Here is a 23,373-nt window from a genome sequence, read left to right on the forward strand (position 1 = left end):
ATAGTATACAATACTGCCCTCTGCTGGCTCTTCTTTCATTTTTTTAATGCTCTAGGATAACCCAAATGTTTTAATTAAAAGGAAACCATGAATATAATAAGACAGGAATGCTGCACTTAAATATCCGAAGGGTATGTTTGTCTCTGATTATACCTTCCCTTAATCCACCAAAGATTTGATCATATGTATTCCAAACGTGCTTATTAACAGTCATATTTTTAAGGATGCTCTTGCATGGATGAATCCATCAAGATTCTTGCTATTGCCATTTTGATTTAGAGACGGGTAAATAAAATAATTGGAGATGGGGTGGGGGGGGGGGGGGGGGGGGGGGGGGGGCTGTACAGAGGCTTGGCAGCAAATGCCTTAAATGCTGAATGCCATGAATGCTGTTCGCTAGTAATGGTATGAAGAGAAACTTGAACCATATATGATGATTTCCACTGACCTTTGGAAAGGTTTTTATGTTCCTTTCCTCATATTCTCTGTGATGAGCTGTCAACAATTTAATTTTGTAGGTTAGAACTGGTCGGGTACGAATGCTGTGCCGGAGGGTATATATGATAAGTCGGTGTTCCTGCTGGCATGGACACTTCTTTAGGATATTTTCAGTGTAAATGTATGATTCTTAAAAGTTAATGATTTGTTAAATAAAGCATATGGTAATTTTTAACTTGACCTAATTCTGAGATGGTGTTGTTTCTTTTGAAATCGGGCTCTTTGACCTTTGGTTCAATATCTTGTGCTTGAGATCAAATTTGCCCTGCCAAGCTTTGCTCCCTAATTTAAGATTACTGATCTGAATTATAGCTATGGTAAAGGCACTAAGTATATGTTCCTTAACTACCCAGAGAGCTGCAGGCTTTTTTTTTGCTCTTTTCAAAGTGAGTAATGGTGTCTTTCTTGCAGACTGAGATTAGATTAAAAGGTTCATTGTGTGGTTCGAACTAGTGAACTTGCCAGGTGGTGTCATCAAAGTTGTGACAGAGGGAATGTGGCAACCAACCTGCCACAAGAAAGAGGTGAATGTTAAAGTTATGCTGGTTGACAGGTAAAGTTGGCTAGCTTGTTCGGAAAAATTCCATTGTGTAGAAATCGTTCACATTCACTGCAGCAAGCAGATGATCTTCATGTCATACCATTATGGGCCGGACAGTGCACGCTTCATCCATCATTGCTCTGTTTGCCAGCTTCAGTTCTGTCCCTGGTGCGAGCATGGATTCACAGCTTTGTGACGTGGCTGAAAGTTGTGTCACTAACCCAAGGATGATGCTGTGAGAGTGACTGAGGGAACAAATGAAGGTGGTAGCTCAGCATCAGCTGCTGCTTTTGATGGATTTTCTCATTTTCTGAGCTAAGATTTTGGTTTGTATCGGTAGTCTTTTGCTATATTGATAAAGATTACGATGACCCTATAGAATGACACTGATATTCTCCTTCAATAATAGATTTTAGTACTTTTATAGTAGATTACATCAGCAGTTGCTATACCAGGCTGAGATGCATTCCATCAGAATACTTTCTATAGCACACCTGGAGTATTTTGAGAGAATGTTTATGTACTGAATATTTTCAAATGCCTTAGGAAGCAAATACAAATAGTTCTACTATAACGCATGTTTCATTACCATTAATTACGTATAAATTGATAGATGAATTGGGGAACTGATTCATTATGCTGGCCTAATTGGTTAAAATGTGATATTGATTGGGAACTGGAGAACCACTTAAACTATTTTGGAAACTTTCAAGCTGCAGAAAAGAAATCTGTTTCCATGTGACTTCCCTCCAGTAATCAGACACCGTTTTCTCATAAAAATAGTCTCAGTTCTACCAAGGGACGTCATTGAAATTGGCAAGCATGTTCTAATGACATTTTTGCAAGGATACTCAAAGACTCCATTAAATCATGTTGCATACAGCCTTTAGTATCTTTAGTTTGTTGTATAAAAATAAAGAGCTATTGAAAAGACCTTTTTGAAAATTCTGCAGAAAAAAACATGAGTCGGAAACTCTGCCTTCTAACCCCCTTTTCCCCATGTGTTCAAGCAGAATTGTGGATCCCAAGGACCTTGAAGCTGTCGATCTTCTCGACAGCACCTCCATTGGTTAGGACAGGATTGTGGTCCCTCCTCACTTACTTTGGTCAATAACTCACTGCTTTGTTATGCTGACATTAAGGGTTAGGTTGTTTTCTTAACATCATGATAGTAAGTCCTCAATCAGTTTCCTGTCCTTTATCTCAACATTTTTGCAGATTAGGCTGAGAAAAGTGGTATCATCAGCAAACTGAAAGATCAAGTTGGAGATAGACACAAAATGCTGGAGTAACTCAACCGGTCAGGCAGCATCTCTGGAGAAAAAGGACAGATTATGTTTTGGGTCGGATCCCTTCAGGTGTACAGGAAGTAGAGCAAGGGACTGACTGATCATTGTCTTGCTGTAGAATGAACTGCCGGCCAATGAGTTTTGAGGCATTTGTTTGAACTTGAGCAGATAGGATGTGTCTATACACTTCAGAATTCATTAAAGTGGGTGATGATGATTTGTAAATAGACTGTTAACTTGATACCACAAATGGCCAGACTGGATGACATTTTTATTAATGAGAATATTGTTTATTTTTGAAATATAAAGACTTTTTTTCTTTCTATAGATGTTGCTTGACTAAAGTCCTTCCAGCATTTTGTGTTCTTGTTAATGTACTGATGCTTAATGTTGGATATAAAATCTGTGGAAACATACCTGTCTTTTGGTTTAACTTGATCTTTGAACCAATTTTGTTCAGGTGTGGATATAGAGGCAGCTCGGAAAGAAGAAGAACGAATAATGCTCCGTGATGCTAGGCAGTGGCTAAATAGTGGGCAAATAAATGACAGCAGGCATCCAAAATCCGGGGGAACTGCTCTTCATGTAGCTGCAGCTAAAGGCTACTCCGAAGTCTTGAAGTACGTATGTAAAACAACTCCATTTTTATTTGTAATCCAAAATTCAAGTGCTCGAAATCTATGTGAAAAAACAGTAAATTAATGCTACGAAGTGCTAAAGTAGCCCAATGGGTCAGGCAGCATCTCTGGTGATGTTTCAGGTTAGATTCTTTGCCTGTCCATGTTCACCAGAGATGCTGCCTGACTTACTGAGTTACCCCATCACTTTGTGTCTTTTTTGTAAACCAGCATCTGCAGTTCCATGTGTCTCCGTAAATAAATACTACCTCAACTCGAGTTTCTTGACACGTGCACAGATGATGCAGCTTTGAATTGTGCAAAGTCGCGTCGTGGACCGTTTTCTAGGAAGGCAAATCCCCTATAACACTGGGACGACCTGTATTCATGCTCCCAAAGCCTAAGGTGGTGAGAAAGTAACTTTTGCATCTGGAATTTTTTTTTTAATGTAACTGACTCTTTATTTCCCCTTCCCACAGACTTCTCATCCAAGCAGGTTATGACGTAAATATAAAGGATTATGATGGCTGGACTCCCCTTCATGCTGCGGCGCACTGGGGCAAAGAGGAAACCTGCCGAATCCTCGTAGAAAGCTTCTGTGATATGGAGATGATCAACAAAGTGGTTTGTAACATGTTAATTTTAGTTTTAGTTTGGCTTTTACATCATAGGAATTAAAGGATTTAATGAATTAATGTGTTTATATCCTGAAAAAAAAAGAATGCATCCACATGTAAGCCTTTCCAGCAGGCTTTATTCCAACATTTGGAAACCCTTGAGCATTTTCTGCCTTCATTTTCTTTGAGATACTGAGAGTAGCTTTGGATATTTCTTTTTAGTTTATCAGACATACAGCACCAAAACAGATCCCTTGGCCAACTGGGTCCACACCGACTACTATCACCCATTCACAATAGTTCTATATTATCCCACTTTCTCATCCATTCCCTGCACGGTACTGGTTTGAGGTAACCGAAGCATCCGGAGGAATCACACATGGCCACAGGGAGAACGTGCAAACTTTGCACAGACAGCACCCATGGTCAGGATCGAACCTGGGTCTCTGGCACTGTGAAGCAGCAGCACTCTCAGCTGTACCACTGTGTTGTGGCAGATTGGTATAAAAAAAGTATCTTGGCCCTTTTCAAATTTTGTACCGGGCACAAGGATGTGGCTCATGTAATTACAGACCACATTTGTCTCTACATTATCATGATGTAAGACTATGCTGCGGCAGATGATTTATCCTTCTCTCGGTAGGCTCAGCCTTTAAAGATAATGAGTGCATTAATTCCAGTAATCACTTATTCCATCATTACTGTTGTATTTCATGTTTGATGTTTCACTTGAATTATATTCTAAAACCGAGCTGTTGGGAAACATTACACCTTACTTTGATTCTGCTTGTTTCTCGTCTCTTTCGTTGTTAGTGTTTATAAATTATAACGAGACTCAATGCAAGAAAAATATTTTGTCTAATTACAATCTTGATCATCATACCATGTCTTTGAGTGTCGCATGAGACAATTCATAGCCTGCTAAAATTGGCTTCTCAAAGTTCAGATGTGGAATTTGGCAGCAAGGGTTTCAATATTTTTCTCCAAGAGGCTTATATGTTTGTAAATCTGGATAAGAAAAGAGTGGAGGTATTTGGGAGTACTGGCATAAAAGGGGTTGCTTGCTTTGCGGAGTTTGAACGCTCCCTTGAAATAATTGCAACTTTTGGTAATCGAGCAGCCACAAGCTCAAGTTGCCCTGTCATTGATGCTTGGGTTATAATTTATTGAGAATTTCAAGGCTTGGTTTTGTATATTAGACTTGAAAGTCGGTTATTCATTCACAAAATAATTGTTTATCTATCCCCTGTGCCTATAAGAGCCTCTGAGTTGCTCGGCAAGTGTACTTGGGGAAAGTTGCAGACGTGTTGCTTTATTTTTTCAAGCCCTTTGGTTTTATTAACATAAACACTCTTTAATATTTGGTACTTGTGACTCCTTCTGAGGTATGAATTTTATCCACAGGGTCAGACAGCATTTGATGTGGCCGATGAAGACGTTCTTGGATACTTGGAAGAATTGCAAAAGAAACAGAATTTGGTACGTTTCTGTCATGTGCAAGAGATGTTCACTCAGCTTGTTGGTGCAGCCTTGGTGGTTCAAAGGGCCATTTCTGTGATGACTTTTTGTATGATGTACCAATAAAACCTAAACGTATGCATGTCTTTTAAACTGCATTCATGCTCTTTTACAGTGCCCTCCATAATGTTTGGGACAAAGAGCCATCATTTATTTATTTGCCCCTGTACTCCATAATTTGTGGTTTTTAATCGAAAAAAATCACATGTGCACATTGTCAGAATTTATTAAAGGCAATTTTTATACATTTTGCTTTCACCATGTAGAAATTGCAGCTGTGTTTATACATCGTCCCCCACATTTCAGGGCACGATAATGTTCGGGACACATGGCTTCACGGGTATTTGTAATTGCTCAGGTGTGTTTAATTGCCTCATTAATGCAGGTATAAGAGAGCTCTCAGCACCTAGTCTTTCCTCCAATCTTTCCATCATCTTTGGAAATGTTTATAGCTGTTTATCAACATGAGGACCAAAGTTGTGCCAATGAAAGTCAAAGAAGCCATCATGAGACTGAGTAACAAGGATAAAACTGTTAGAGACATCAGCCAAACCGTAGGCTTACCAAAATCAACTGTTTGGAACATCATTAAATAGAAAGAGAGCACTGGTGTGCTTACTAATCGCAAAGGAACTGGCAGGCCGAGGAAGACCTCCGCAACTGATGACAGAAGAATTCTCCCTATAATAAAGAAAAATCCCCAAACACCTGTCTGACAGTATAGAAACACTCTTCAGGAGTCGGGTGTGGATTTGTCAATGACCACTATCTGCAGAAAACTTCACAAACAGAAATACAGAGGCTACAATAAAAGATGCAAACCACTGGTTAGCCGCAAAAATAGGATGGCCAGGTTATAGTTTGCCAACAAGTACTTAAAAGAGCAAACACAGTTCTGGAAAAAGGTCTTGTGGACAGATGAGATGAAGATTACCTTATCTCAGAATGATGGCCAGAGCAAAGTATGGAGGAGAGAAGTAACTGCCCAAGTTTCAAAGCATACCACCTCATCTGTGAAACACAGTGGTGGGCGTGTTATGGCCTGGGCATGCTTGGCTGCTGAAGGTACTTACCTTCATTGATGATACAACTGCTGATGGTAGTAGCGTAATGAATTCTGAAGTGTATAGACACATCTGTTCAAGTTCAAACAAATGCCTCAAAACTCATTGGCCGGCGGTTCATTCTACAGCAAGACAATGATCCCAAACACACTGCTAAAGCAACAAAGGAGTTTTTCAAAGCTAGGAAATGGTCAATTCTTGAGTGGCCAAGTCAATCACCCGATTTGAACCCAATTGCGCATGCCTTTTATATGCTGAAGAGAAAACGAAGGACTAGCCCCCAAAACAAGCATAAGCTTAAGATGGCTGCAATACAGGCCTGTCAGAGCATCACCACAGAAGACACCCAGCAACTGGTGATGTCCATGAATTGCAGATTTCAAGCAGTCATTGCATGCAAAGGATATGCAACAAAATACTAAGCATGACTACTTTCATTTACATGACATTGCTGTGTCCCAAACTTTATGGTGCCCTGAAATGGGGGGACTATGTATAAACACTGCTGTAATTTCTACATAGTGAAACCAAAATGTATAAAAATGGCCTTTATTAAAATCTGACAATGTGCTCTTTAACCACATGTGATTTTTTTTTTTTTTAATTTACAAATCTCAAATTGTGGAGTACCGAGGCAAATAAATAAATTATAGGTCTTCATCCCAAACATTATGGAGGACATGGTATGACTTTTATCAAAAGTACTTTTTCTGAATATGATATTACTTAATAGCAAGCATGGCTTTGAATAGTCTATTGTTTGAAGTGTAGTTTTGTGTCTGGGTAGAAATATTTACTTAAAACAGTCTAAACTTCCCACCATTTACTTCATCTGCACTTCACGATGCCTCGGAAAAAAACAGCCAACATAAGTTTATCCCGCCCTGGGGAGGAGTTTATCTCTCCTCTTCCCTATTCTCGCCTGGCAGAAGGTACTGAGGCTTCATAGCATGAACCACCAGACTCAGGAACAGCTTCTTCCCCTCTTATCAGGCTCCTGAATGGTCCTTCCATAAGATAAGGTACTGGTCAATTTACCTCGCCCCCATTGTGGACATTGGACTTTGTCTATGGAGCAGATGCACTACAATGCTGAGAACTATATTCTGCAATGTACCCTCCCCTTTGCTCTACCTATTGTACCTGAGATTGACGTGATTGTATTTATATATGGTATACCTGTTACTTCCAATGATGGGAAACATTTTGATTATTTTTAATTCTCCACATGGTCAGTGTACTTGGTTTTCAATTATTTTAAATTTATGTAACACTTCATATAACTCTGGTTACATTTGTTTTTAATGTCATTTGTCCCCACAGCTCATCAGTGAGAAGCAAGCAAACAAATCTCCATTGATCGAAACAACTGCAACAATGGAAAATATTCAGCAATTAAAACCCATCAAAACGTAAGTAGACATGCTGCAATTAAGTTTCATCAGTTTGGATGTAAAACGTAGTTGCCTGAATTTGCTTTCAAACAAGATTGTGATGGAAATGCTAAGAGTTCAAATGATTTGGTTTAAACCTTGTTCAAATTAATCTAACAGTAAAGAAACCATGAGATAGTCACAAAGTGCTGGGGCAACTCAGCGGGTTAGGCAGCATCTGTGGGGAAAATGGATAGGTGATGTTTCGGGTCGGGACCCTTCTTCACACTGATTGTAGGAGGGTGGGGAGGGTGAGAGCAAAAAAAGACCAGGACAAATCTGGGCGGGCATCATTCGTCCTGGTCTTTTCTTGCTTCCAGTTCACCCCCACTATAATCAATCTGAATAAGCGCCCCGACCTCAAACATCACCTATCCATTTTCTGCAGAGATGCTGCCTGACCCGCTGAGTTACTCCAGCACTTTGTGTCTATCTCTGGTTAAAACTAGAATCTGCAGTTTATTTTTATTCCATCTTATCTGCTCCACTAGTAAAGAAACCTTGCTGAATGAGCCGAAGATTACAGGTCCCACAGAACCCCTGGAACAGGAGAAGGCGGGTGAGGAAGAGGAGGGGAAGAAGGATGACTCCAGTTGTTCCAGTGAGGAAGAGGAAGAGGAAGACTCTGAGTCAGAAGCAGAGACAGGTAACCTCTCCACTAGCTTTTGCATTGTTTTTGATCAATTTACTGGTTGTTAAAATAATTAAATCTTTTAGAAATTTGCAGTATTTTCTGAGATCGTTGCTGAAAACATGTGGACTTTTTTTTAAACATAGATAGAAACATAGAAAATAGGTGTAGGAGTAGGCCATTTACCCCTTGGAGCCAGCACCGCCATTCAATATGATCGTGGCTGATCATCCCAAATCAGTACCCCTTTTCTGCTTTCTCCCCATATCCCTTGATTCTGTTAGCCTGAAGAGCTACATCTAACTCTCTCTTGAATACATCCAGTGAATTGGCCTCCTCTGCCTTCTGTGGCAGAGAATTCCACAGATTCACAACTCTGGCTGAAAATGTTTTTCCTCATCTCAGTCCTAAATGGCCTGTCCCTTATTCTTAAACTGTGACCCCTGATTCTGGACTCCCCCGACATCGGGAATATTTTTCCTTCATCTAGCCTGTCCAATCCCTTAGGAATTGTATGTGTTTCTGTAAGATCCCCTCTAAATCCTTCTAATTTCCAGTGAATATAAGCCCAATCGATCCATTTTTTTCATCATATCAGTCCCACCATCCCGGAAATTAACCTGGTGAACCAACGCTGCACTCCCTCAATAGCAAGAATTTCCTTCCTCAAATTAGGAGACCATAACCTCACAATGCTCCAGGTGTGGTCTCACCAGGGCCCTGTACAACTGCAGTAGGACCTCCTTGCTCCTATACTCAAATCCTCTCGCTATGAAGGCCAACATGCCATTAGCTTTTTTCACTGCCTGCTGCACCTGCATGCTTACTTTCAATTACTGATGTACAAGGACATCCAGGTCTCGTTGCACCTCCCCTTTTCCTAATCTGACACTATTCAGATAATAATCTGCCACCTTGTTCTTGCCATGGATAACCTCACATTAATCCATATTATACTGCATCTGCCCACTCACCCAACCTATCCAAGTCACCCTGCAGCCTCATGGCATCCTCCTCGCAGCTCACACTGCCACCCAGCTCACACTGCCACCCCGCAAACTTGGAGATGTTACATTTAATTCCTTTGTCTAAATCGTCAATATATATAATAAATAACTGGGGTCCCAAAACTGAGCTTTGCGGCACACCACTGCCGATGCACAGTTTTTTAAAAGTAAGGTTCATTAATGGTAAAAAGGGACACTTATTTGGCATATTTTGAAGCAACCTCTCCCATGGTTAGATGAGTCAGATTCTTTCTGCACCTACCTTCACATTGTCGGATTTATTAACTGGTAGTCAATGATATTAAATAATGGTATTAAGGAGCAGTTTTGTGCAAACTGTTCAGTCATTCAGAAAATGGAGTGAGACTGCTGGGATTATTCATTCTAGACGAGGCGGCACAGTGGTGCAGCAGTAGAGCGGAGATTATTGACTAACCCCTGTAGTCAGCCAATGTTCTGTATTTCTGCTCCAGATGGTGATTTCAGTTGGTGTCCTCTGTACTTGTCAAGCAGAAGCAGTGGTTTTAGTGTTAAATTTTACAAAGTGCTCTAATCTGTTAAGAAAATGATACTCCCAGCAAACTTGTAAATTATTCCCCCGGGTTTGTTCAGTATCGTAATTAATGAGTTAATTTTTTTCTCCCCCAGAAAAATCCAAACCAACAGCAACTGTAAATATTGTGAACCGTGTGAATAATGGAGGTATACAGACAATAGCAGTGGCCCCTTCCACTGTACCCACCAGTCAAGTTACACCAACATCACCAGTGAAAAAGGTATGGGAAAGCAATGGTATATTGTGCGCAGCCTTAGATTTGGGCACTAATCCACGGGGCATCAATGAATGACTAATATATCTGATAACAAAAACATTTACTGGGCAGGATGGAATAATAAAGAGCCTGGTAATTGCAAAGTACAGCAAATGACACCACCTCAGTCAAAGATGAGTTGTATTTCCTGTCCTCTCCTAAGGAACTTTGTGTGCAAATGAGTACAGAAGAGTATGGACATGCTGATAATTAAATTGTTCTCTGCCTCGACTATTTCCTGGTTAAAGAATGGGTGCAGCATTGGATGGAGGAAGTAAATTTAAATCGTCAGAATCCTCAAGGGATTTGAAAGTACTCGTTGCAGTGGATACAAATATTTGGGATGAGAATGCGAAATGAATAATTTATTAACCAAAGGAAAATCTGGGAGAAAGGTGTTTAACATTTGACTGTCACTATTGGAATGTTCTTCAGAATGAATTAATGCAATGTTTAATAAATTGCTCTTTGTACGTGAAACTTGATGGGCTGAAGACTTGCGCAGGAAAATGCATTTCTCTCTCAGTGAGCCATCTATTTGGATCATGGATTAACTCGTGTTTTTTTCTGCCAAGTAAAACAACTGCACTGTGTGACCTTGCTTCTGAAAGTAGATAAAGCCTTGGCTGCAATCGGCGAAGTTAGAGAGAGGAAATGGCAGATCAGAGGGCTGCACATTAAAGCAATTAGATTCTTTGAAGATCTCTTATGGAGCCAGTGTTAATCCTGTTTAGGAAATTGAGTATCTACAATTCACTTAATGTACAATAAAAGTTAGGACCTTCGGAGTTTTTAGTGAAGACGAATATGTAAACACCTGTGTATCTTCAGACAACATAACTAAAACATTGTCCAAATGGAGACTGATTTCCAAAATAGAATGTTGGAGCGAATTTATTTTGTGGATTAAGCATGCTGATAGTTTCTACAGAACTGTATTCCATTTTATGTGTGCAGCAATAAAACTCAACTACACAGGGCATTTTAATATACATATGCTTTAGGGATGAGACCCTCATTTGAGGCAAGTGACATCACCAGTCTGTGCAGAACATCTCCATTTGTAGAGAATGCTGCTTAATAACTGCAGATTTTCCTTATCCGTCTCATCAAAAAGAAGGTGGAAACCTGGTCAAATTTGTAGAGCTTCTTTGAGTCGATTCTCGTGCAGAGCCAGCAGGCTGATATCTCTTGGGATATAATGCATGCCATCCTTGCTATCTGAGCAAGAGGGAGGTGGTATTTTTTTTTGTATCGGGTGAAAATGAGCCATCTACTCTGGAGCTGAGCGATCTACTCTATCAAAGATAAAGTATAAGCGAAAGTGGAAATCGTTTTCTTGGTGCATCTGTTGCTTGTAAATGTTTTTTTTGTATTTGAGATCAAAGGAAGTACTTTCTAGAATTGACTGGTTCTATTTTACAAATCAGTTACATTTGCACTAGGTTAATAGGTACATTTTTCAGATTGATATCTTACGGTATTGAGGAAGAGGGATGTAGAGTTTTGTGGCACAGAATTGGCCTCACAACTCACCAAATTGACCTTTTAGTCCATACATTGACCATGTTGGCTTGGCCTAGGTCCATATCCTATTTAGGTGCCTATCCAAATGTCTAAATGAATTTGGAAAGGATGTGCTTTTGTGAAGTTGCCAGAAAATTCGAAAAAGTTAGGAGTCATGCTCAGACACTTGCTCTCTTGCTGATGTGAAATGGCAATGGGTTCCAACTACTAATGGGAGATACAACATAGAACACTACAGCACAGAGCAGGCCGTTCGGTTCACTATGTCCGTGCCAGCCAATATACCAAGTTGAATGAATCTCATCTGCTTGCATGTAATCCAGATTCCTGAAATGATTGAAATATTAAAATGGAGACGCAACAGATCCCGACCTGAGATGTCTATCCATTCCCTCCACAGATGCTGCCTGACCCGCTGAGTTCTTCTAGCACTTTGTGTTTTGCTCTGATGGGAAATATAAAGATTATGTCAAGTCAAGTCGTCACATTTATTTATATAGCACATTTAAAAAACAACTCTCGTTGGCCAAAGTGCTTTACATTTGTTATAAGAATAGCACAACAAAACAGACTGCATACATATATACATGTAGCCCTCACTCAGAGGACGTCAGGAAAGGCTTGGGAGTATAGATGTCTTTAGTCTTGACTTAAAAGAGTCGATGGAGGGGGCAGTTCTGATGGGAAAGGGGATGCTGTTCCACAGCCTAGGGGCTGCAACGGCAAAGGCGTTACGGTTTAAATGAGCTTGTGAAGGTTGCTAATTGTACATTAGTGCAAGGATATTGCATTCATTAGGAATACCAGAATGATTTTCCTCTCTTGATAATTTGTTCCATTTATGAACAAGCAAGGTGTGATAAATTCTAAACTTCTATCTGTCTGTGGTAATTAGAGAATCGAGGTAAGGGGTAAAGAGAAATGAAGAGGCAACTGATTTGTGTTGTGGATTCTGGTTTCCCATCAAAGTTATTCGTTAAGTTGGCATTTATTTTCCCGTGTGCACGTTATGACAAGACTACACATTTGAAAGAGAAGAGAAAGATAGATGCTGAGTTCCAATTGAGCTGTTAAGCCACAATGTAAACCCTTCTGAAGAACTACTCCCAGCACCTTTAGTTGGTGCTTTCACACACAGGAAGCTTGGTCATACAACAGTTAGTGGCGTGATGACCCTAACCTTGGATTCTGCCTGTGTGAAGTTTACATATGTTCTCTGTGACTGTTTCTTCCAGATGTCCTCGCTACCTTTTGCTTTCCAACGATTCACTGCTTGGTTAATTGGCCGCCATAAATAATTCTTTCATGTCGATCAATGACAGAAAATAATCAAATGTGAATTGATGGGCATATATGTGAGAGAGAATTACATACTAGATGCAAAGCAATTAAAACATGTGAGATTAATGGGATTGCAGGTATGGACAAGATGATCTCCTCTTGTGCTGTGGTAAGACAGGTACCCTCAAAGATCTCCAAATTTCTTTGACATATATTTAATTTTTTTTCAGACGAGACTAGTAATTCCGTGGGTGTGGGAGATCTTGTATCTCACACCAGTGTTTTCATCAAACAGACTCAAAGGGCCAGTAACTTCAAGATTAATTGCATAGCAAACCAGAAATTAATAAGCATCTTTTTCATTTTAGTGCTTCAAAGCGTGTAAAATGAGATTAATTAAGCTGTTATTGACTTTATATTGTTGAAATGAAAAGTACTTAGTTTTAATGCTTATGATAGATTGACAATTCATAAATACAAAATTTGCCCCTCAGGACAATCTATCAGTATCTAAGCAGTATTTAGGGCCTGGTAAACTATGAAGAATTTGGTTAATGCGCAATAAATTACGATTCTCAAAGTCTATAGCAAAGAAGACTATATATGATTACCTGAGGATCTTGACGGTTTTTAAAGATTTGGCCCCAATGTGCCATATGTCAGAGCACGGTCAACAAGAGCAGGTTGTGAATATCTACATTTAATTGCGTGCCTGACGTAAGTTGTCAGATTCCCACCCCCCCCCCCCCCCCCCCCCCCCCATTATACTGGTGATTGTGATTGTGGCGGCTGCAAACTCTGGCCCTACTTGATGAAAGTGGATAGTTCCACTGAGCTCTACTAATGGTACGGTTAATTGCTGGGAAAGGAGCCCAACACTGAGATGAAAGCTTTCCGATCAAGGCACCAGGCTGCAAGCTAACAGAGGTGCGTTTGTATTCCAGACAAGCCCAACTGATTCTACATCTACCCAACGTGATCGTGGCATAGTGGCGCAGCGGTGGAATTGCTGCATTACAGTGCCAGAGACCTGGGTTTGATTCTGACTACGGGTGCTGTCTGTATAGAGATTGTATTTTCGCCCTGTGACCACATGAATTTTCTCCCGATGCTTCGGATTACTCCCACATCCCAAATATGTGCAGGCTTGTAGGTCAATTGGCTTCTGTGAATTGTAAATTGTCCCTAGTATGTGTAGGATGGTGTTAGTGTACGGGGTGATTGCTGGTCAGTGCACACTCAGTGGGCCGAGAGCCTGTTTCCACACTGTTTCTAAACTAAACTAAACATATGTTTAATCTTACTCGACATCTACAACATGACTCCAACACTTGTACATAAAGTAGACAGTTTAATTGTGTTAAAATATTTAAATAATGCATACTTAGGATAAATATACACAGTGCTGAAGTAACCTGCTGAATTACTCCAGCACTGTCTTTTTTTTGTTGGAAATGCTGCCTGACCTGCTGAGCTACTCCAGCACTTAGTGCTTTTTTTGTATACCAGCATCTGCAGTTCCTTGTTTCTACATACTTAGGAACCTCTCTTGAGAGGTGGAGTCTGATTACTGTATTGTGCCTTTTACTATGATTCGGGTTTGATTTAATCAAGGTGGTAAGACTCAAGGCCATTTTATTAACATAGAGTGTAGACATTCTTGACTTCTCTTTCCTGATGGTTGCACTTTTGGCATGTGCACACTTAAGCATTTCTCCTTGCAGTTTTCTCATTGCGCTTTCTGTTTTAATTGGCTTCAGTATGAATCCATTTCTCCCGTCTTGCCTGTGACGGAGCCATTAGACCCGACATCATGGCGTCAGGGCTTGCGTAAAACTGGCATTGTTCTTGTGCCTCAAAAGGGTGAAAAAGTTATGGTGAGCTGCCTCTTGTGTGCACAGAGGTTTGTGTTTTGTGTTAAGTTCCCGTTTACCTGAAGTATCCAGTTTCACTGTGCATGTTGTGATGACACTCATTTCTATGTACTACTTTTAAAACCAGTAGTGTTGATATCTGAATACTAGAACAAAATTCTAGAATTTGTGTGGTTTGTGTGCACCTTTGTTCCTTATGTCTATTGTTTAGTTGCAATGTCTTAATCTGCCTCAGTGCATGAACTATTCCTGGACAAATATAGAGAATAGGGAAACATTGTAGTTTAACAATAGAAGCTTTCAAACTCCATCCCCCAGTATTGCACACAGAACAAATGCCACCACTATTTTGGAAACTAATGTTATCTGACCATCCTGGAGTTCCTGGGTCATATTACTTGATACCTTGCAAATTTCTGATTTGAGAGCAGGTGAAATCAAACTGATTTAGTCCATTATAAGTTATTCAACTATCTCTCAAAGAATTCAAGGCAGAAAGGCGGGTAAAGATTTGAAGTTACTCCTTGAGTAGGAAGAAGGATGTGTTTCCAGGAAGGTGGAGGTTTTGGTATTGCTCTTCAGTAGCTGTAGCCCATCAAGTAGTTAGAATTAAGTTCTCAGAGAGCACTAACAGTAATAATCGCTAGGTCCTCCGCCCCAGGGGTGTTGCAGTGGCTAGATCATTGGAGGCATTTCAAGAGAATTTTTTTGAAAGATTAGGGAATTGGCAGAGATGAAGTTGGACGCAGATCAGCCATGATCAATTAGGGCAGCACAGTGGCGCAGTAGCAGAGTTGCTGCCTTATAGTGCCAGAGACCCAAGTTAAATCTTGACTATGGATGCTGTCTGCAAGGATTTTGTACTTTCTCCCTGTGACCACGTGGATTTCCTTCGGTTTCTTCCTACATCCCAAAGATGTACAGGTTTGTCGGTTAGTTTGGTTTTGGTAAATATTGTAAATTGTCCCTGGAGTGTAGGATAGTTCTATTGTACGGGATGATTGCTGGTCGGTGCAAACTCGGTTGGCTGAAGGGCCTGATGCCACGATGTATCTCCAAAGTCTATAGTAAATTGAACGATGGGGTAGGTCTAAGAGGCCAGGTGTTTGCCATTTTGTTCTTGCATTAGATGTGCACAGAAAGTGAAGAACAACCTTCAAGTTTGTAAGAGCTATCAAAATATTTGTTGCCTTCAGAAGAATGGGGAATTGGTATCCTATATTTTTAACCATTGTGAGAAGTTAAATATTAGCTTTTGAGTTAATAAAACACTTTGCAATCAGGTCTTATGTATTTTTTTCCTCATCTGGTTGTGGTGCTGGGTGATTTCAGTTTGTCATTTTTACTGAGTGCATAAAGGTTTCTTGGTGAAAGAAATAGACCATTTTCTAGTGTTTGATCGTGGCATCCGGAAACAACTCTCAGGGAAGTCGTTTGATTATTCCCAAAGTAAAGGTGTATCAAAAGCCAAAATGTAAATTTGACCAATTCTCCTACAATCTTATTCCAGAATTGAAAATGGCTGAATTAGAAATTCTGTTAATCATCTGAACATAATTTCTTTGCAGATTTGTTCATGTGGTCTTGACCTTGCATGATTTCTCAGTATGTTAAGAGTGTTTTGGAAAAATGTCTATTAATAATGTTACATATTTGGAAAATCTTCAGGAGGTGATGTTGTAACTTGAAGATTAAAATTCTTGTCGGGTTTGGTGTACGAGTACAAAAAAAAAGGCTGATTTGTTGTTTTGTCAAACCCTGACCTTTACATGTGGTCTTGCTGAGAACCAGATCCTGAGAGATTCAATACATTACTTTTGCGTTCCCAATTTACAGTTTGCTACTCCGTTTATCAAGTATTCAAAAGAAGAAGACAAGAAAAGGAAAGAGGAGGAAGAAAAGAAAGATGCCCCTCCAGCTTTGTGGCGGTCAGGGCTTCGGAAGACTGGAAGTTATGGCGCGTTGGCTGAGATCAGTGCCTCCAAAGAGACACAGAAGGAGAGGGACATCCCAGGGGTGATGCGTTCTGCCTCAAGCCCTCGACTCACGTCCACCCTCGACAATAAAGAGAAGGTACACTACTAACTGCACACACCGCAGCTATTTAGAATATACATCAATGATTTAGATGAAGGGATTCAAAGTAACATTAGCAAATTTGCAGATGGCACAAAGCTGGGTGGCAGTGTGAACTGTGAGGAGGATACTATGAGAATGAGGTTGATAGGGCTCTTAAAGATAGTGGAGTCTGGGGATATGGGGAGAAGACAGGAACGGGGTACTGATTATGGATGATCAACCATGATCGCATTGGATGGCAGTGCTGGCTCGAAGGACCGAATGGCCTACTCCTGCACCTACTGTAAAAAAAAAATTCTGTTGGCACCTATCAAAACTTGGCACAAAATTGACCAAGTTATGTTGGATCAAAACTATTCAGAGACTGTATGGGAAGGAACTGCAGATGCTGGTTTAAACTGAAGATAGACACAAAAAGCTGGAGTAACTCAGTGGGTCAGACAGCATCTCCGGAGAAAAGGAATAGGTTGCAGTTTCGGGTCGAGACCCTTCTTGTCTGAAGAAGAGTCTTGACCCGAAACGTCTTCCTTTTCTCCAGAAATGCTGTCTGACCCGCTGAGTTACTCCAGCTTTTTGTGTCGATTATTCAGAGACTTATTGCTTTAGTTCGATTCAGTTTAAAGATATGACATGGAAACAGGCCTTCGTTCACACTAGCTTTCTGTTACCCAGTTTTACATTCAATCCCTATACATAAAAAAACATAGAAAAATAGGTGCATGAGTAGATCATTTGGCCGTTCGAGCCAGCTGATCACCTAAAATCAGTACCCCGTTCCTGCTTTTTCCTTATATCCCTTGATTCATTTAGCCTTAAGAGCTAAATCTGACTCTTGAAAACATCCAGTGAATTGGCCTTCACTGCCTTCTGTGGCAGAGAATTACACTAGGAGCAATTTACAGAGGCCAATTAACCAAATCTTGCACACCTTTGGGTTGTAGAAGTGAGAGCACTTCTACCCACTGCTCTACTGTGCCGCCTGCTTTCTCAGACACTTCCCTGCCCCACTTCCTTTCTACTCCCCTCCCCCAAAAAGATTGTTTCAAAATATAATTATTTTGTTAAATAACCCTATAACGAATGATAATGGTAATGAATTTGTTAAGATGATCAAAGATTAAAGTACGCTACTAGATTTTCAATCACTCACCAAACAAGAACGTTGGTGCATGTTTGTTTGGTCATATACTGGGTTTAGTTTGTTGTTAATTACACCATTCAGGGAGACTCTTGTATGTTCCAAAAGAGGCAACAACAGGAAATATATTCCTTTTCCAAGCATCAAATGTATACAAGATTACTTGTTTCCACAGAAGTTAAACCATGAAGAGAGAAACAGTTTTCAGTTAATAATAAAGATCATCAACCTCAAACATTAAGTTTTGGTCACTCCAATGTTATCTGATCTTCTGGTTTCTATGTTGTGTCAATAGTGGAGAGTTTTGGTCACTCCACAGATACTTCATGACATTTTCCAGCTTTTTCAATTTTTGTTAATAACTTCCAGCATTTTTGCTTTAGTAAAAAGTAGAAAATTGGGTGCAGGTTTACATGTGGAAACAGAAAACTGCTGATGCTGGTTTACACAAAATGACGCAAAGTGCTGGAGTAACTCAGCGGGTCAGGCAGCATCTCTGGATAACATAGATAGGTGACATTTCGTGTTGGGACCTTTCTTCAGGCAGATTGCGTGGGGGGGCGGGGGGTGTGTAAGCTGGGTTAGAGGAGAGGCAGGACATAGAATGACATAGAATACATTTACACTATTAGTCTCCACTATTGACACAACATAGAAAGCAGAAGATCAGATAACATTGTGTGATCCACTTCTGAATGACTTTCAAGTCCATGATCCTAAATTTCACCTTGCTGATTGACTTTTAAAGCCCTGATCGTGAAATTATTTTAGCTACATTTGGAATGTAGTTTTGCCTGTGTTTTTTTTTATTTAGACCAATGGATACTTTTTGCATAGACCATTGTACACTGGAATGAAAAATGATTGCCTACTTTTCATTTCTGGATTCAAATAGTGAGTTAGGCCAGTTGCAAGTAATTATTCTGCAATTGTTTGCTGGCAGTGTTTTTCTTTTTGGAATAGGCTGTCAATCGGCAATAAAACTACCTTTTAGTGTTGATCAAATTAAACCAAAATAATTAATAAAGTAGAAAACATTGGCGGTATGGCACCAGGAGAGAGAAATGTTGCAAGTAGCAGTTCATTCTTCCTCAGCAACCGATGTAATGATGTGTTCAGAGTCGTTAGCACAACAGAGAAACTGGTCCATTGACATGCTGCGTTCACACCTGCCATCATTCACCATTTACATCCATTCTACATCAGTCCCGATTTTTCTCCCCATATTCTTATTTTATCACTCGCATTCGGAGCAACTTGCAACTGTCAACTACTTATCTGCACGTTTGGGGATGTGGGAGGAGCATCCACAGGAAACCCACACGATCACTGGGAGAGTGGGCCAACTCCATGCAGACTGCATCAGAGTTTAAGATTGAACCCAGGTCTCCAAAGCCATTAGCTGCAACATTATGCAGCCGGAAACACAGTTCCTGCCTTGTTTACCGTAATATTTCAAGCACTTTTACATTTAGTTTAACAAGTGGGCAAACAATTTTTATGTTCGAAAATGCCCGAGTTGTATCAAGTTTTAGCATTTGCCAAAGCAGAATTTGTTACATTCACACTTTCTCCAACAGGAGAAGGATCAGAAAGGAACAAGGCTTGCCTATGTTGCACCTACAGTCCCGTCTAGAAGATTAGTCAGTATGTCAGACATCGACGATAGGGAAATCAGGTAAGATCCTATCCCAGTTAATGTCTGGCCCATTTACTGACCTCCCTCCTTGTCCACAACTTCTCCATCCTTCTGCATACTCAACTGAAATGATTGCTTCACAGAGATTCTGCAAGTAACTTTGTGCGCAGTGGTTCGTACACAAGGCGGCGTTGGGAAGAAGATCCAAAGAGGAAAGAAATTAACCACACCACCATCACTGAAGGGCCTACGTCACAAAACGCTGCTGTCACCAACGTAGTGCCCAGTTATCAAAGAAGGTAATTGGAAGCTCTCAAGGCATTGGTGTAGTGATTTGGTTATGGAAACAAGTTTGATTTTTGGAAACAAATAGTTTCCCTTCAGTTCATTGTTTCAATAACTAATTAAGGAGGTGATGCATTACAGTGTATCAGAACTATTAAGTAAAATCTAACCTCGGTGCTATAAATTATGTCTATTATTTTATTCCCATTGTTTGAATAGGTCTGGCCTGCAGCAAAGGGAACTAACTTTATATCCTCTTTTCTCCCTTTAATGTTAATTCAGAAGAAACATTCATCTTTGTACGAGTAATGAGGAAGAAAAGGCAATTTAGTATGTCAAGTGTCAACGGTACATTCAACACTACATAATTTTACTGATTTATATGATTGGATCGCCAGCAGTATTCTAAATTGAAGACAACCTTTGAGCATTGCGCTCTGTATGCATGCTAGCTATCCATTCACATTGTTACAGCACTGGCATCCATTTCATTGCCCAGTAGTACAGTGGCACAGGAGTTTGACCAGCTCCTGAATAACTCCAGGGACCTGTGTCTGATACTGACCTCAGCTGCTGGCTGTGGAGTTTATTCCCATTACCACTTGCATTTTCACGGAATGCTCCCTTTTCCTCCCTCTTCTATGACTTGAACCAATTTTCAGATGACCAAGTCCAAAGCATTGGAGTTTCCTTCTCTCAAAAGATGGGATAGTATATTGATTGCCTTCTGGAGATTTACTCCAGTGTCGGTGGGTTGTAGGAATCAGGAGTTGATGGGAATGTGTAAGAGATTAAACTGCAGAAGAAAAGCTTAATCTCAAGACTCAGGAGTATTTTGTTATATGTACAGACAAAGGTACAATGAAATTCTTATTTGCAGCAGCACAACAGGCCTGTAAATGCAATATGCATAGATTATATATAGAATAATTCCATAAAGCTTCACTGGTCTAGAGAAGTTCGTAGTTGAGGCTTGTGTTGTGTTCAAGAGCCTGATGGTTGATGGGATAAACCTGTTCTTCCTTCCCAAGGTTAAGAGTGGAATGAAAGCATAGCCAGGGTAATTCAGGGTACGGTTGGAAAGAAGGGTGCTTTTCAAACTGGAATTGAGATGACCAAGATTTTGGGGCATTACAAAGTGAAGAGTACAGGGGAAAAAAAAGAAAGTGTTCATAGTGTCTCAAATGGGGGGGCAGACTATGTATGAACACAGCTGTAATTTCTACATGGTGAAACCAAAATGTATAAAAATGGCCTTCATTAAAATCTGACAATGTGCACTTTAACCACATGTAATTTTTTTTCTGGTACATATCCCAAATTGTAGAGTACAGAGGCAAATAAATAAATGATGGGTCTTTGTCCCAAACATTATGGAGGGCACAGTAATTTCAGCATCTCCAAGTTGAAAAAGGTTTAGTTTTTATGTTTTGAATGAGTCCTTTAAGTCATCAATAAAAAAATAATTAGTGGTAAATCCAGCAGGTGTTTAATACTGATGCCATATGTGTATATTGTTTAACCTGAATACTGGTCTGTGTACCTTCCCCTTTATCCAAATTAATATTTTCTTCTGTCAGAATTGCTTGTGTTTACTTGACATTTCCATGCACTTGTGTACGAGGAAAAAAATGGCTGATTTTATTTTTGCCCACCCTTGCATTTGGGACTTGAAGTTGGAATCACAATCTGAAAAGTGACGCATAATCAAAAATTGCATTCCTTGTAGGAGGAACGTAGTTCACTTTGTTCCCTTGGTATTAAACAGGACAACTTATGCAAGGTGGTTCACTGGAAAAACAAAAGCCTCGAATTTGCAGCAAAACGTAAAATGTGTGAAAAAAATTCACATTTATACATTTATTAACTTGCAAACTTTGGACTTTGGAGATGATTGCCCTTTAAGGATGTCATGTTTTGTTACTCAGGACTTGCATGCAGTAGTCAAACCATAGATGTGATCCGAACTCGTACTGGTTTGTATGTTGGAGAAAGTTTCTCCAGCATTTTTGTGTACCTTCGATTTTCCAGCATCTGCAGTTCCTTCTTAAACACTGGTTTGTATGTTACTGTCCAGTCACACTGAATGTTTCCAAGAACTTGATGTTATGTCATTTGTTTTAACACTAGTGCTTGCATATTCAAGACATTTTAATTTGCTTTTTTGCATGATAGCATGTATCTGTAGCATTTATTACATATTATCTAATTGTTGTGATGTGCTTTCTTGCTTGGTATGCATGCAGTAATTCGTATCTGCTAGCAATAGGCAGAAGTAGCAGTACCAGACATCTCCCAACCAGCTCCTCCTCAAACACCAGCTTGGATTCTACTAATTCTAAGTCTAGGCAACCAACTGCAAGTCAATACTCATCCTACAGCATCTTCAGAAGGTATAACATTGTACTTGAAAAGGCAATCACATTGGGAAAAAATGCTTTTCTTTAGCATGCTTTATGCTCATTTAAGTGCGAATGCCTGTGTGCACGTGTACATAGATTTTCACTAATAACTCCCATGTATTTTGATGCAAGTAGAGACTTCAAATATAAGAAACATGGCTCCTGGTAACTTTAGCAGTAAAACATGACATCAAACAAATTGAGACCTGCAGAAGTTTTGCTACAGTCAGAAAATGCTGAATATAGCATATTTGCCATCGTATGTAAACCAAAAAAAATTTGGGTATCAATTTCCCCTTTCAATTTTGCTGACAATTATAGAATAACTTTGTTTCTGAGAATATTTTGCTTTTCTTTGATTTAATTTTCCATTTCCAGTATTTTAATCCATTTTTGTATATTTTTAAAAGATCCTACATAATTGTGGATCATGGGAATAGGATAATTTGTTGCTACTGTCATGACCCCGTTGTGCAAATATCTGTGAAGAATCAGATTTGTTAACATGCCAACACTTTGTTTGGATTGCTATGTATTTTCTTTGCAAATTCGTAAAAGAATATTGCAGGGGTCAGATTGTGCATGGTTATGAGTCCCAACGTGAGGTCCCAGTTTAAATCTGTCGGAGCAAGTTACAGCTTCCCACTTAGAATATTGCATTCCTGCCAATTAGTTATCTTCAAAAGGATTTTGTATTGCATGAAAGGATATTGTAGTCATAGGGAAAAATTAGAAATATTTGGAAGCTTTTTAGAGGCACAACTCTAAATGGAATGGTCCCGTTTAATGCTGTAACATTTTGAGTTGGGTTTTTTTAAAGTGTTCGATATGCACAGCATTCGTAGCTAATTATTGGTCATTTTAGCCTGGATGTACATGAACCAGGTGGAATAACATGTTGAGGAAAATATCTATAAATTGGAGGAACTGAGCTGGCCAGGCAGCATCTGTGGAGGAAATGGACAGACAATGTTTTAGATCAGGGCCCTTCTGACCCACTGAGTTCCTACGGCATTTTGTTTTTACCTCGGGTTTCCAGTCTCTTGTGCCTCCTGAATAACGTGTTGTTGCTATGTTGCATTGGGAGGAATCATTCTGGGAATTGGCTTTTGTTTTTGAAT

The 23,373-nt window shown here is 39.8% G+C and overlaps 1 protein-coding gene across 6 annotated transcripts in view; it reads left to right on the top strand.

The window, feature by feature from the left end:
- The window catches only part of ppp1r12a (protein phosphatase 1, regulatory subunit 12A), a 125,490-nt gene that overhangs the window by 58,863 nt on the left and 43,254 nt on the right, over positions 1–23,373 (top strand). For 5 of the 6 annotated variants that reach the window (XM_055650543.1, XM_055650545.1, XM_055650544.1 and 2 more), the window contains exons 4-13: positions 2,789–2,948; positions 3,425–3,569; positions 4,967–5,041; positions 7,468–7,556; positions 8,069–8,223; positions 9,864–9,991; positions 16,546–16,782; positions 19,507–19,604; positions 19,709–19,864; positions 22,097–22,243. In XM_055650543.1, coding sequence (XP_055506518.1) covers positions 2,789–2,948; positions 3,425–3,569; positions 4,967–5,041; positions 7,468–7,556; positions 8,069–8,223; positions 9,864–9,991; positions 16,546–16,782; positions 19,507–19,604; positions 19,709–19,864; positions 22,097–22,243 — 1,390 coding nt within the window. The remainder of the gene's footprint in view (positions 1–2,788; positions 2,949–3,424; positions 3,570–4,966; positions 5,042–7,467; positions 7,557–8,068; positions 8,224–9,863; positions 9,992–16,545; positions 16,783–19,506; positions 19,605–19,708; positions 19,865–22,096; positions 22,244–23,373) is intronic. The other variant, XM_055650547.1, reaches the window with a different exon arrangement.

Source organism: Leucoraja erinacea, chromosome 19 (assembly GCF_028641065.1).
Source record: "Leucoraja erinacea ecotype New England chromosome 19, Leri_hhj_1, whole genome shotgun sequence".
Taxonomy (NCBI): Eukaryota; Metazoa; Chordata; class Chondrichthyes; order Rajiformes; family Rajidae; genus Leucoraja; species Leucoraja erinaceus.